Source organism: Hemibagrus wyckioides, linkage group LG11, assembly GCF_019097595.1.
Source record: "Hemibagrus wyckioides isolate EC202008001 linkage group LG11, SWU_Hwy_1.0, whole genome shotgun sequence".
Lineage (NCBI taxonomy): Eukaryota > Metazoa > Chordata > Actinopteri > Siluriformes > Bagridae > Hemibagrus > Hemibagrus wyckioides.
The window spans coordinates 15,371,553-15,388,234 of NC_080720.1; the positions used below are offsets into that span (position 1 = coordinate 15,371,553).

Sequence of the window (16,682 nt, forward strand, 5' to 3'; positions counted from 1 at the left end):
AGTCTGGCTGTTCTCCTCTGACCACTCTCATCAATAAAGGGTGTCCAGAGCTCAGTAGATGTTTGTTTGTTTTTCACACCATTTTGTGTAAACTATCCTAGATCACCAGTTTTGATATACACGGAAAAGTCCATCTGGCACCAACAACCATGTCACGATCAAAGTCATCAAAATCAAAGATTTTTCCCTATTTTAATGTTTGATACGTTTTCACATTAACTGAATCTGCACAAACGTGACCTGTATCTGCATGATTTTTTAATGCATTGTGCTGTTTTGATTGACTGATTGGATAATTGCCTGAATGTGCAGGGCTATGGGGCTTCCTGATACAGTCATTTGTCAGTAATATCACAAAATAAAACAAATAATGAACAAGAAAATTGGAGGTATATAATCAGTTTTTCTAACAAAGAACCATGCCTCAGACTCACATGGAAGAATGATTTCCCATGTGAGTGTGATGTATGCAGTACGCATACATGGTTTGCACTCTGGTTTGTGTGTGGTGGCTTTGGTCAAAGAGGGCACTGGGTGTTTTCCACTGCCTCGCAAATGTTCAGTGCCAAACTGTTCTAGCAACATTATTTAGCTTTTTTGGCCATTTAAATGTACATTTTGACCAAAGTAAATACAACAAACGAGACTGCCATTTGATGGCAATATCAAACATATAAATATGATTTTATGAAATAAATAATTATATAAATTGGCCATGCTTCGGCTGCAGCAGTGCTTTCCCCCCATAAGGTCTGTGATTCTTTATAGGATTTAAATGGTATTTTAATAGATAACTGTGTATCAAATGGTTCCTGGAAGCTGTAAATCCTGCAGATCTCTGTGCTGAGACTTCCTGGTCATTTTGAATAAAGAATGTAGACTTTCTTTGTTCTACCATTGTTCTCCATTATCTGATCCATTATGAGGATCTTATAATGTGTACAATGTGGTGCTACTATTCAGCCACTGAGTGCCTGTGGATTGTAGCTCCAGGATTTTTGGCTTTGTGGTTAATTCATTTCAAACTATTTTTTTTCCACAATACCACATGTGTCACAATTATTATGCATCCCTGCAACCTCACTTATGTAATATGTAATATAATAGCAAAATAATAGCATTGAGTATTCTTCTTAAGGCTTAATTAAAATGGAGTACACAGAACAAGGAATCTGAGACTCGTCAATACATCATCTCTCCAAATCCTAGGTTGCAAGGTTTTCCAATTTTTTTAGGTCAGGGAACTGGGATGGTCACATTAAATGCTTGTTCTGTGGTCACTGAAATCATTTTAAGCAGATAAAATGTAAATGGAACATTATTCAGTTTATATTGGGCATTGGTTTTATTAAAACTATTTATTTAGTTTGGGTTTTTTATTTTCTTAGAATATATTTACTTTAATTAAAGTTTAGATGTCTCTTACGTTTTCAGTCTAAGATGAAGCTAATAAAGTATTTTTATGACCTTTTTTTTGCTCATCTTTATCAAGGCTACCAATAATTGTGAAACTGAATGTGCTCCTTTTTGAAACATTCTCTATCTAAACTCTTTTCAAATTTTGTCTTGCTTTCATGCTATGTCACAATGCAATTGACAGAAAAAAAATGTGATCAGTATGCATTATCTATTCCCCATTACTTTCAGGCGTAAAGACTTTAGAGTTTTAAATGTGGAGGCCTAGACAATATTGAGATTTTCTTATCTGACTCCCCTTATTATTAAAATTAGCTGTGTGCACAAGAATAATCTGGCAACCTCAGAGGTGTGAACTGCATACAGTTATATTAATCTGAATGGGCCACCTAGAAAATCAGGTTATGCATGCACTTAGCATAAGTCTGAATATGGATAGCATTCGTTTGTATGAAATATATTACTATATATATTGCTTAATATTCATATGCAAAATTCATAATCATACAAAAAATTATATATTAAATAAAATATTATTCCATTAAAAAAAATACTCTGGTATCAAGATGCCTGCTATTACAGTTTTTTCATCTGTGATGGATTTTTATAGATAACAGTTTGTCATACAGTGCAAGAACTTCCATATGGCAGACTATTTGACATTTCTTAAATTCACCAAAACAGTTTAGGTTAGAATGTGATGATTCTATCATACAGATTACTACTAAATTTCTGTATTTAAGCTTCACCTTACTTGTTAACTATATTAGTCTCATAGCTTCAGTCAAAAACTACTATGATTTCTATTTGCACTTGAAGTGTCTGAAAAAACTTTGGAAACCAAACATGTCTTGCCTGATTGACCATTTCTTTGCGTAATTGGAAAATTGTGCACATTAAATTTTTTTTTATTTTTAGAACCTTAACACATGTAAAGTAATAATGAAATTGTAATGCCTTGAGGTGTAGATTTGTTCAACAGAAAACTGCAGAAATCCATCAGACCATGGAATAAGTTTTAACTTTTCACACTCGCTCAGTGCACTGAACTTATATGGGACATTTTGCATACCTCATAGCCAGAGGCACACAGCTGGATGGAAATGGCAACAGTTAAAGTGTCCCATACTGCAGGTCTGTGCTTTGCTTGAGGGGCATAACAGTAGTAGGTAAAGGGAAAGAAGGATCTGCTGATGTACTTAAGCTTGTCACTATTTTTAAGTGGTGGCCTGCAGCATTTGGATCTTGCATGCCATGAACTGTGGTACTGAAATATTCCAGAAGCCATGTAATCCTATAGCCTGGGGCTAGACTAATCGACCTACCACAATGGTTAAGATGCCACTGTATTACTACAGTTTTTGTGGTTATTGTAATTCAATGAAGAGTGGATTTGGGTTTTCTGCTTTCCAAAGATCTATTTCTCATGTCCTTTTTTCTATGGTGGACATTAGCCATACTGAGGCACTATTTTCTGGTGGTGCCATCAATAATAAAATATATTAGTTTGCTCAGTGATAAAAAACAAAACAAAACAAGCATCTAGGCAGCTGTGCTACATGGACCTAGTGATTTCTTCTTTTCCTACTAATCTGGATGCTTTAAATACATTGACTAAATAAATTAATTTAAATACATTAATTTAAATACATGACTTGATTACTTCATTACTTTTTTTTTGATCATGTGTTATGTCTTGAAATTGTGGCATATAAGAACATACAGTGAGATATTACTGCATATCTGTAGCTGGGATTATAAAGTAATCACTTAAAATTAGCTAGTATTGGCATGGTTCTTTGATTGACTTGATCTTCTTTTTCCTTATAATGGGATCTCAATGGAGACAATGTGATAATGAACCATAGCAGCTATATTATTTGAGAGTCTCCTGCAAAGCATCAATCATTTCATAATTGCTCTAAGTCTTTATAAAAATTCCCTGGACACGCATGCAAAGACTGTCAAATGAGGCTTGTAGCACTGGTCAAAATGTTATTTTATGCAGGGGACACCATCTGCATGTAAAATCCTGTAGTATGGACCGGTTTACAATGATCAGAGTATGCCGAAATTTGTTCAAAGCACTTTAAGTACTATATTTTGTAGCTGGGATTTTTTCAAAGATGCAGGAAGAAACACTGACACTGACAATGCAGTCAGAAATAAAAGCATTAAATGGCACCTGTAAATGATGTAATTAGAAAAATGCTCTCCATGTAAAATGAATGCTGGCCAAATAGGGCTATTTTCAATAGCTATTATGTTATAAAAATATCCAAAATAGAGCACTTCCTTTCTTCACTTGCTTGTTCCCAGGCCTAGCTCTAGCAAATCACCAGCTCAAACTTGAAATACTGTCAAATAACACTGTTTAATGGAAAAAATATAATACTGTCACAAAAATGTCATGCTTATATGATATTATAAAATGTCCCTGACCCTTATATGATCTAATGACCAACAAATAGCAATACAATACTTCAATATAAGCTCATGTAAGCATATATCATGTGAGTATATTTTAATATTATAATTAGCCATGCAAAATACCATTCCCCATACTATACATCAGAGTTAAATATCAGTATTAATTGATCACACTTTCACTCAGATAAAACGTTTAAACCATTAAATATAATTGTCTAAACAGTTAAAATTGTCTAAGCTGTTGTCAGAAAGACTGACTCATATCCTGTGTCATCACTAGTGCCCTTTCCTCTACGTCAAGTAGAGTCACTAATGACTAACTGATATCCAAATGAATGAACTGTAACAAATGACTCACCTAATGGAAATGTGTATTGAAAGGGGCTTGCCACCTTTAGTGAGCTAATAAATGAATGTGCAATGGAGCTACTGGATTATGAGTACCTCTTTCAAAGGCAACCTTTACTTACTCCTGTACATGTACCTTTTTTGTATTTGTTAACCTACTGTAGGGAGTTTATTTGAGATCAGTTACAGCTCTAACTGGCTTTATGGTGTTGGTGTAGTGGGTTTAATGAAGCTGCGAACCATAGATGCCTTCAAACCGGGATTTTACAGCATGAGCAGAATTCTGCTGACGTTAACAACATTGCAGACTGCTTTGTTTTATCTGTACAATGCTATTTGTGAAATCTGAACCATTTATTTTTTGTGAGCAGAATTGGCACTCTGTTTAGAAACTTGCAAATGGGACATAATAAATGCTTATGGTTTCTAATCTATTACTGGACAAGGGTCTCAGGTTAATTATATCTAGTATTTCGTATATGATACAGCATAGAACAATAGCAAACATGGACAATATGGTACCTAGATCTCATTTTTCTTATTTGAATTGTTTCTTATTCCCAGGTTTCTCTAAAGTTTTAATGGGTACACACTCGAACAATAGCCACCTAAACAGGACAATCATTCTTTTATCCACATTGTTTACTCTGTAGCTTATAAGACTTTCATCAAAAAACATGTTTGCTATCATATAAATCTCTCTAAAGTTTTCATTTATTTGTTGTAGTAAAGTCAACAGTCATACAAACAGTGATTATTCGTCTTGTGTTTAGTTACAAGTGTAATCCTCTTACAGCATTTTTTTTTTAAAATTGGGATTGTGTATCAGAGTATGTGTAGTCATTTCCTACCTGTGGTAGCATTCTAACAAAAGACTCAAGGTTTATGTCAACTAAAAAGGAAAAGGGTTTCAGTATAAATAATTGCCTACATGATCTCTTACAATACCCGAGACTAACTTTCCTTTCCCAGATCTTTCAGCTCAGCATAATGTACTCCTCGAAAGTATTGAAACAGCAAGACCAGTTATTTTGTTTTTGCTATACACTGAAGACATTTTGGGTTTGAGATTGAATGATAAAATTGATCCAAAGATCAGAGTTTCAGCTTTCATTTCCTGATATTTACCCTAGATATGTTTAACAACTTAGCACATTGCACATCTGGTTTTAGGTGATCAATTTTTTTTACGTCTCAAAGTAAAATAAAGGAAATAATACTTGCTGTTTGTTTGCATATCTCTGTCTTATAATAATTGCTTTAGGTCAGTAAGTTCAGTTGGGTTCCACCTTCCATGCTTTACCTCTGATGAAGTCCTGTGTTGTGTTGTACAAGTGTGGATTATTGTCTTGCTGTATGATGAAGTTCATCCTAATTAGTTTGGATGAATTTCTATGTAAATTATCAGACATAATGTTCTGAATTCATTCTGCTGCTGCCATCATGCTACCATCCTCATTAAAGATTAGTGAGCACATTTCAGAGGCAGCCATGCAAACCCAAGCCATGACATTACTTTCAATGTGCTTGACTGATGAGCTTCTATGTTCTGGATCACAAGCAGATCCTTTCTTTCTCCATACCCCTTTGCTAGAGGTTAATCTCTGTATTTCTTTGTGAATTCCAATCTGGCCTTCAGATTCGTATGGTTTGTATCATTTGCTATGACCTCTGTATGTCTGCTCTTGAAGTCTTCTTTTGAATAGTTGTTTGAGATACCTTCACCCCTGCCCTATGGAGGTTTTTGATGATGTCACTGACTGTTGATTTGGGGGGTTTTATTCAGAGCTCTTACAATGTTTCTGTCATCAATCCTTCTGTTTTCATTGTCCATATCTGGTACACCAGTGGTTTTGTTCATTTTCCATCTTCTTAGCTCTCTGCTCTTTACATGTGGGTTTATCCTTTTAAACAAAAATTGTGGTCTTTACAAATTAAACCTAGGGCTCAAAAGAAGAGAAGACATTCAGATCGATTAATTGCTAAAACAGTCAATCTGCCAGAGCACAGTGGAACAAAAGAAATGCCTGTCTGTCACATGTTCCAATATATTTGATCACATGAAAAATGGGTGGGTTTAAAAAAATGGTGTCATTCTAGGTTGTTTAACACATTTCGATATAAATATAAGAAAAATCAGTGCTTAACAGAAGTTATGTGATCTTTCATATCATTTTCTGATTTTTGAGTTCTAACCCAAATGTATTTAGTGCAAGAAGCAGGTGTTATAATTCACCCTCAATAGTTGGTTGTTGGTGAGTAGGAACTGGCATGGAGAAATTATTAGGGAGAAAAATTGAGAAAAGAGACTTTACACTATTTGACATGATTTAGCTATATATGGTCAAAAGTATATTGGACCTCATCTCTATATCTGGACCTTCCTCAAACTGTTGCCACAAAGTTGAAAGCATATAAATATCTAGAATGTCTTTGTTTGCTGCATACTTTTACTGCAGTTAAGAGGCCCAAATGTGCACAAAGCAAGGTTTATGAAGATTGGCCTGAACAGAGCTCTGACCTTAACTCCATTGATCACTTTTGGGATGAACTGTTCCTGACCTAACTAATTCTCTTGTAGCTTAATAGGCAAATTACCACAGCCACACTCCAAAATCTAGTGGAAAGCCTTCCTAGAAGAGGTTACTATAACCCCAAAGGGAGACAAATCTGGAATGGGATTTTCAACAAGCACTTCTGGGTGTGATTGGTCAGGTGTTTATAAACTAATAGCCATATAGTGTCATATATCGATTTTTTTTTCTTCGTACACCCATCCACCTATCCATCTAACTATCCATCCATTTTCTGTACCACTTATCGTACACAGGGTCATAGGAACCCTGCAGTCTATCCAAGGGCACAAGGCAGGGGACAGCCTAGATGGGGTGTCAATCCATCAGCTTTCTTCTTATATGTTTGTGGAAATATATAAATTAAGGAGTAAACATAACATATTGTATTTGTTTAGGTATATGCAAATCAAGATAATTAAGTTTTTCCTGTGCCCCAAGCTCTGTGGTTTCATCTCTAAAGTGTTTCTTCAGCAAGTGCAGTAAATTGAGTGACACAAATTCGCTCATACTCTGCTGAAGCTATCTCATGGTATTAATTAACGAACTTTCTCAGCCAACAGCTTGGGTAAAGCACATGGGGTGTGGGGTGCAGGGCTTGCTGTAAGAGAGAGGGAGGATTCCCCGAGCACTTTGATAATGAGAGATTGTTAGCAGCAGGTGCTTGAATCTTCTCCCACACATCTCACTGAAATCACAGCCATGTTTGTTAAGTAATTCAGGCTTCCCATACTGAATGTAGATAACAGCCAGGTTCCTCTGTAATAAAAGACGGTAATACCGTCCACTTTCGCAAATCTCTTGAAACAAACAGTTGGAGAAAGAGCCTTAAATGTGTGGACCATTTTGTCTATTCTCAGGGGAATGAATACCTTGTAGGCTCTCTTATCAAAGCATAGTTTTGAAAAAAATCATTTCATGGCTCCCACAAAAATCCAGCTTTAAGTCTTTGAAGTATCAGACACTTGAGGACATATCTGCATCTTCTTAGTAGAAGAGTAAAGGGCAGCGGTGAATAGAAGAAAGGTGAGATCGAATAAAAATGGTCTGCTGAGCTTAGTACTGGGATTATAGACCACTGCAATGTGCTGCTTCTAAAACACTTATAAGTGGAGGTTAAAATGAGTTTCTGAGCTTCGGTGAACAACAATAAAAGACAGTTGCTGACAATTTTGAATCTGCTGTAGTGAAGAAATAGGTCATGGTTGCATGTGCTTGCACTGTGATTAGATAACACTGGCACTGATACAGCTGCTAATATTTTGACCAAATCAAGAAAAATGTGATAACTCGTGCTAAGATGCTGAGTGTCTTGTACAAGACTAATCACTGAGAAGTGGTCACTAATTATGAAGATGTTGTCTATTACGCTTCCAATCAGGCACACTGCAAAAGAAAACAAACAAATAAATAAATGAATAAATAAATACATTTTAGCAAGTAAAAATATATTGAGTGTGGTTAAATGCATCTCATATTTCTTATTATTAGGTTATTATAAATGCAAATAAATTATTCAGAGTTGTTCTTAGATGCTTTTAGACATTTTAAGCTTTCATTTTCAAATTGAAACTGTTCATTTTATTCCATTTCCATATAATTTCTGAACAAAATGAGAAAATCTGAGATTTACACTTGCTAAAACAGTGGATGTGCAGAGAAAGGATGTGTGGTTGTTCATCTATCAGTTAACTTGTCACTTTCATATAAATTAATAATGTTATTTAAGACTATAATGAATTTTAACCTTGGAATAAAAAAAACAACAAGAAAATTGCATCAGACATGAAACATTTCGGCACATTGGCACATTCTTTGCTTCTGTACGTTTATATTCCTGGCCATTTTCCTCTTCCTTCTCTTGTGAGACACAGAATGCATATAAAGTGTGTGTTTTTAGGCAAAAGAGCACAGGGGATGATTACAGACAGTGAATACTTAGAAGAGTATAAAAAAACGGAAACACCACAATATCTATGACCTTTCTATTGGCAATAGAAAGATTTTAAATTCAGAGCTAATGAATGTTTTTTATTCATTAATGTTAATGTTTTCTTCCAGTTCAGCTGACTAGCTACATAATTACTTAATTAGTTACATAATTAGTTACTAATATATTGTCGGATTCAGGTTAGTCTGATATGGTTTCCTGGCAGTGGGTTAAAATGCCAGAGTTTTCTCAGCTACATTTGGCAGTATGCATTATCAAACATTTTCACACTTGATCAAATTTATATGCTAAAATATTCGTATTGTACATTTGAACTTTCATTGTAAATTAGAAGTGACAGCAAGAAAACAGTGATTAAAGCAACAAAAAAAAAGGATCTGTTAGAGCGGCTATATCTTTGTCTTTCTGGATAAAGAACCTTGAGGAGCAGACTTATGTAAGGGATATTATTATATATAGTGATGTAACTTTATCAAGAAATCTAATCAATAAAGATGTTATATGTTTTTGACACACTATATGCAGTATAATATAGCTTACTAACATTATCCTGCTGCATTATAAAGACACAGAAATTATTCCACACACTGTAGGTACCCCCCCTTTTTTTACTTTTTACATCTGAGCACGTCCCCGCTGATAATATGGTAATTCTCATTAATTCTTAGTAATATCTTGCCAATATATTTCAATTAGCAACCTCAACTGCAAATTAGGCTTATTTATGCATGACATAAATTCAAACTGAGATCACTTATTAGACCCTCACACTAATAGGTTTGCGGGTACATGTGAGGGTGCACGTATTTTATTATTTAATTAATACCCATTTACTTTCCTTGGGAACTGGAAGAATCTAACAAGAGTTAAAGCCAGTCCTTATCCTGCAGTGACTTGCTCTTTCATATCAGCATGCAGAGGGAAGAATAATTTCAATCATTTTTTCTTATGACGTCCTATCACTAAAGAAGTAAAACAGAAAAAAACATCTGAATAGAATATGAATTTTGGTGAGACAAAAGAGAAAAGGTTCATCAGAATGCAGCTCTTTTACTCAGAGTAGCAAAAAACAGACAAGTGGGAACTAACCTTGGGAGCCCATAGCAACTGTTTAAGTAAAAGATATGAGGGAAGACTGTGTGTGTTTGTGTGTGTGTGTATGTGTGTGTGTGTGTGTGTGTGTGTGTGAGAGAGAGAGAGAGAGAGACTAGTTCATAAGTAGATGCTTCAAACTGCCCATACCAATCCAGATATTCCACGCATTTTTGACTGATTCTTTTTCATCATTTCTCTTTTCCAGGAAGTCACTTCGGAGGACAAAGCCAAAAGGGAGCTATTGAAAAACCTGACCTCAAGGAGATGAATATTTATGGACTATGAACAATGGAGTAAGAGACAGAACCTTCTAGTAAAGCCAAATGTCTATTTCACTTTATTTCACCTACCTTGATATATTGATGCAACAATGAGCTTTAAAATGCTTTTACACCCTTGAAAGGTGTCTCTCTGTTACTCATCTTCTGAATCAAGTAAAGAAAAAACACAGAGAGGTAGACAAAAGCTGGGCTGTTGCAATGTCTCCACCCTTTTTAAGTGGAGTCAGATGGACCAAATGTTATGGCTTATATTCACTGCTTGTTTTTCTTAGTCTCTTTCTGACTACTTTGGCAGCGAAACCCAAAGGTCCAGGTCATACACATTTAAACTCCATTCGTATCGATGGAGACATATCCCTGGGAGGACTGTTCCCAGTGCATGCAAGGGGCCATGGTGGAAAGCCCTGTGGAGAACTGAAAAAGGAGAAGGGAATTCATCGTCTGGAGGCAATGCTTTTTGCTCTGGACCGCATCAACAATGACCACGACTTGCTTCCCAACATCACACTGGGGGCCCGTATTCTGGACACTTGCTCCCGTGATACACATGCTCTGGAGCAGTCACTAACTTTTGTCCAGGCGCTTATAGAGAAGGACGGGATGGATGTGAAGTGTGCCGATGGCGGATCTCCTATTATCACAAAGCCAGAGAGAGTTGTGGGTGTCATAGGTGCTTCTTCTAGTTCAGTGTCCATCATGGTGGCTAATATCCTGCGTTTGTTTAAGGTATGTACCACTGTTTCCTTTTGGCTGCAAGCATGTGTGGTCATGTACTTCTGATGATGCTGAAAATAATTGTGCAGAAAACTACCAACAAAATGTGGGGGGAAAAAAGTTATTAGACTTTTTTCACACTTCCATGTTACGAATGTGGAGGTAGTGTTTTTAAAAATCCAGTTATATTGCAGTGTTCCAGCATGCCAAAATCATTCAAGCAAACATCCCTACTTGAGCTTTCACTCATTTCCCCTCACAACCAGTGTGCTGGTTGGAAAGAAATAGCTTTGTGCTGTTCACAGGGATGAGGGTGAGATTTTACGAGGCAGCTTGTACATTTCACTACTTATAAACTACTAGCTGAAACTAGCTACATACAATTCAAACTTAGCAAGCCATAATAATTGTTCAGCACCTCTGAAAATCACACATTAAATCTCATTAGCATACTAGCATACTTCGCAGGCCTGGCAGCTAATGCTAACCAGGCATGGGCAGAGTGGAAGCAATCTGTGTGGCTTATGGGATATTTTTGCCCAAATGACAGAAGGGTCTGCAGAGTAGAAACAGAAAGCAAGAAGGGAAATTAGAGGGAACACTGGTAAGCACCATGCTCGATTCTGTTCTGTGGCTGAGTCTCTTGTCACATATACAGTGCCATGCGAAAGTATTTACCCTTTTGGTGTTTTTTTTATGTTTTGCTGCATCACATCCTGAAATTAAAATGGATTTTTTAGGGGGTTGTAACATTTGATTTATACGACATGCATACCACTTTGACAGTGCGAAATATTTATTACTGTGACACAAACAATAATTAAGACAAGAAATGAGGAATAAGAAATTGTGTGGACATGTTCATAGGTACTGTGAGGTGAATTCTAGCATTTATGGCAGAGTGACAGTAAAGGTACACACACCTAGGTTTCCTTCTCAGTGATTCAAGTTTTCACACAGCTTTTTTTTTCCAGCTGAGAACACTGCAGTTGATTTTTATAAGGTAAAAATGAGTCCCTGGTGGCACAGCAGGTAGTGTTCTGAGCTTAAATTACTGTCTTTGTAGAGTTCCTCTGCATCCTCTTGCATGTCCATGTGACTTCAGGTTCTCTGGTTTCCTCCCACCTCCCAACAGCAGGCCAGTAGATGGATTGTCTAATCAAAATGGTCCCTAGTTGTGTGTGTGTGTGCCCTGTGATGGACTGCCATCTCATCCAGGGTGTATTTTTACCTCATACCCAGTGTTGTGACAATAGGTTCTGGATCCACTCTGACCCAAACCAGGATAGGGCAGTTACCAGGGGCATCACTAGACACTTTTTTTTCTGGGGCATGTGCCTCAGTAAAAGTTTGCTGTGCCAACTTTAGCTTGTTAACTGCAAAAATAATTATTGCTTATCTCTTCTAATTTGGCATTCTGCCACAAACTATGTAATTTAGTCATTATCAGTAAAAAGCTTTTTAAAATGATTTGTTCATTTAAGGGCTAGTTATTTGCTAATGTTCTTAGAAATTGTTTAGAAATTCCGACTGGTCAAACAGAGTTCCAAGGTCTAAAAAATATGCAGCACATACTTACATTAATGTTTGTTACATAATACAATAGAATAAAATAAATAAATAAACACCAGAATTTCAGAAAGAATAAAGAAAGTCACCAGAAATTAATGCTTTGGTGGCATGCCCCAAGATCCCACTAGAAATTCTGATGTACTTTTGTAAAGTTGTTAGAGTGGCCTGTGCCCCAGTAGTGATCAAACTCTAAAAATGGCCCCAGCAGTTACTAAAGATGAATGATTAAATGAAAGAAAAATGTGTCGTTCTTCAGTAATGACACTCTATATTCATTATCCATATGATTTAGATCTAGTTTATATTTGTAAAACATGTTGATATATCGACTCTGTGAATGTGAAAGTAATTTTACTATTTTCAAACATCCAATATAGTTCATATGTATTTTAGACTGTCAGGTAATACATCAGTATGATGAATGTTAAATAGCAGGTTTTAATGAATGCTCGAGTGCGGAGGATATGAATATGTAAATTGCTAAATGATAAATTGAAGGTGTAAATAATGATTTTGCCCACCTTCATGGAATGCAACCTGAAAAGTAGCATGAAAATTATTTACAAAAGGACTTCAGAGCCGTTCTCACTTGCTCTTTTATTAACATTATGATAGAAATATTCATCAACTCACCAGAATATTGCTACTCGAAGTGTATTTTACTGTATTATTTAGAGCGCATTTGATTATTAAGCTCACCTTATGATTATTAAGCTCACAATTATTAAGCTCACAATTATTTTTCCAGCAACAAGCTAAATTATTCTACTTTTTCTGGTAACAGGCTAAATTATTATACTTTTTCTGGTAACAGGCTAAATTATACTTTTTCTGGTAACAGGCTAAATTATTATATTTTTTCTGGTAACAGGCTAAATTATTATATTTTTTCTGGTAACAGGCTAAATTATTATATTTTTTCTGGTAACAGGCTAAATTATTATACTTTTTCTGGTAACAGGCTAAATTATTATACTTTTTCTGGTAACAGGCTAAATTATTATATTTTTTCTGGTAACATGAGTGAATTGGGGCAAACGTTGTGCTGCAGTTTGCACTTCTGTGCTATTAGCAGTCTAACTGCCAGAGCTTATAACACCAGGAATAATCTCATACTAACCTAGAATAGCAAATATTTTCTCTGCTTTAACTAGATAAGCATTTACCGGATTTAAAAAGTCATGGATTTAGGCTTGCTTGTGGTATAATGAAATACATCTGCAGACTCCATGGGCTGGTTTTTCCAGGCACCGATTAAGCTTAGTACTAAAATTAAAAGGTCTTCCATTGGGAAATGCCCACTGATAGTGTAATTTTCCCCCAACACTTAATCCTGTCAAGAAAAAAATGTGCTTCACTGATTCATATTCAATTCGCTCCTGATGCTACAGCTAAAAACAAGTCATTACTTTCACTCCTGTTTGCTACATGAATTTTAAATCATTCTGAAAGATCAAAAGACACCTTTCAAATTTCTGATGGATTCTGGGTAGTAATGTACCCAAATTTTGTTTGCATTCAGGATCAATTTTGCACCTGCTGTGTATGAATAATGTACGAATCTACGCTTAGCTATGATTGTCATCCACTGCTGGTCTGTAGTCTGTGTGATTGATCCTTTTCCTTGTTGTAAGCCGTGTGGCCCAGAGACAGCTGTGTGTTTAATGGATGTTTACCAAAAAAAAAAAGAAAGAAAGAAAAAAAAAAGACATTTATGCTGGGGCATTCATCAGTGCTAGAGCTGTGATTACAGACATATCTAAAACAGTATGTGTGTGTGTGTATGGCAGAATTGTGGCAGTGATGGTATGCTTTAGGCCCAAATGCTGCTATAAGCACATTTAAAGCATACAGCTAAAATGCTAGCATTACTAATGGAGTGGCAGTGTGGTCTGGATCAGAGCATGCTTGCTGTGGCTTGATCACAAACACAATTTTTCTTCATATATTCACCTCTGCACAATAACAATCAGCTCTGAGATCGCCACTGATTAAACTCTTTAACACAATCTTCTGAATCATCAGTTACACTTTACACCTTTATCCATGCTCTTCAGCTCCTCGCAATCAGCCTAGACATTTTCTCCACTTGAACAAAAGAGGTATCTCTTTCCCCCTTTTTGTCAACATTACTTATTTCTATGCTTTCAATAAACACGCAATTCTCCTTGCATTCATCCATGAATGCCATTTGTTCTTCTTCATCAGTTACATTCATTTACTCACGGACAGTGCTCTATTTCCATTCTTATTCTTAAACCGATTTCTGTCTGTTTAAAATTGCCTGGGTGCTGAATGCCACTGCCGGTGAGCACTTAGAGTTTATGTAACGTTTCCGTAGTCCTCAAGCTTCAGGATTTTCCTTCACCAGACATCAAAGGATTTACAAGGAAGAGGCTGGTGCTAAATTGTGCGCCTTTCTAAGGTGCAAAAAATCTTGCCAGACAATAACACTCTTTCCGAGATGCTTTATTATGGATTAAACAGCAAATCTGAAAATGAGCTGGCGTCTCACTCATTCACTTAAGGGATGGACAGAGACATTTCCTCAGAGCAGGCAGATGTGTTCACAGGGAAGCAAAGCGCCTTTCTTTCAAGTCATTTGAAGCCATTTCCCGCTGAGTTTTAAGCTCTTTCACCTAATGCATATAGTATTCATTTGCATATCTCATGTCAAGTATTATGTCTAAAACACTTAAGAGAATGACCAGAGCTACAGTATCACCTTGATACAGTCACGCAAGCAAAAGCAGACAACCATATAAACACACAGGCTGACATGTTTAAAGGAAATCTGCCTCCACAGCAGTGGAGTGTATTAAGTGTCCTGCACTTTGCCTGATTAATATTTTAAATAAACATTGCATAACAGCTGGAGGAACACAACTGCATTTCCATGAATCCTTGCTGAACTCATCTCAGTATACACATTTAAAGGTCAAAATGCACTCAAGGTATCACAATGAGACAGATTTTGGCAGCTGTGGGCCAGTGATTAGGGTTCTGTGCTATTGGTCTGAAGGTTGTCAGTTGCCAGTTCACATTTCATGACCGCTAGACAATTCTTATTGGGACAATCCTCTTAAACTTCAGGTGTTCAGCTCATGTTTTGCGTTAAAGCCTGTCAAATGACACTACACACTGTACAGTATACTGGTATAAGGTGGGTGGCATGGTGCCATAGTAAGTAGAATAATTGGATCAGAAATCCAGAGACACTGGTTTGATCCTGATCTCAGATAACTGTCTGTGCAGTTTTATCTTCCTTCATATCTGTGTGGGTTCCACTAGGTTCCCTGGTTTCCTGGCTCTCACAATATGTAGGGGCCAGTAGGTGGACTGGTTATTCTAATGTGCTCCTAGCTATGTATGATTGTATGAATGTATATGAGCCCTGTAATGGATTGGTGTCCCTTCTCATGACAGTTTCTGGGCATGTCTAAAGCAGATCAAATGTTTAATGAAAAGGAATAATGAAATGAATGAATGGTATATGGTGCATCTTAATTTGCCTAATAAACTTTGACAATGATTAGAAAAAACAAATTCAGGTTATTTAATTTCTCTGTATGTATTTATTTATTTATTTAGTGGTAAAATCAAGATTACTTCATTTATTAAACAGACCACTGCAGTGTGGATTTTGGGGACATATGAGGTAAAAGCTTTCCAACTCCAATAAAATATCTTATAAGGTCTGTTGTAGTACAAATTTTATTAGACTAGCATACGGATGCTTTATTTTATTGATATTTCATTAAAGCATGTTAATTTTTTAGAATATTTTTAGAATGCTCTACTCTGTACTCTGTCACTTTCTAACACAATGACCATTATGATAAGACATAAAAGCCCAATAGCAGTGACATTGAAAATCATAGATTTCTTTTGTAGATTTCTTCCAATTGCAAATTAGTTAGATATGCTTTAGAAATGTTTAAAATGACACAAAAACCCTTTAGTCTTCACTAAGATTGCTGCAATTAAACCACTGGAAAATCACGCTGATTGGGACTTTACAAAGTTGACCACATTTGCATATGACTAACTGCAGCAACATGGCTCTGTGCCCACTTAGTAAATACCATAGTAACAAAAACACATTTCATCCTGTATGATCAGTTAATTGCAGTACAAATAGGGGTTTGAAGAATATGCATGCTCATTTATGCATCATGATGCATGATCATTTAAAAAGTCTTCAAGTGAGGTATGCAATTTGTGAATGACAGCAATTAGGCTATTAATGTCCTATCAAAACAACAATTTGACATTGTTTTAGTTTAAACAACATTGGCAATA

At 36.0% G+C, this 16,682-nt stretch overlaps 1 protein-coding gene across 2 annotated transcripts in view; it reads left to right on the forward strand.

The window, feature by feature from the left end:
- LOC131362209 (metabotropic glutamate receptor 4-like) overlaps nucleotides 1-16,682 on the forward strand; it is a 112,642-nt gene that overhangs the window by 25,050 nt on the left and 70,910 nt on the right. For both annotated transcript variants that reach the window (XM_058404063.1, XM_058404062.1), the window contains one exon: nucleotides 10,019-10,820. In XM_058404063.1, the coding sequence (XP_058260046.1) occupies nucleotides 10,293-10,820 (528 nt within the window). In that variant the 5' untranslated portion in view covers nucleotides 10,019-10,292. The remainder of the gene's footprint in view (nucleotides 1-10,018; nucleotides 10,821-16,682) is intronic.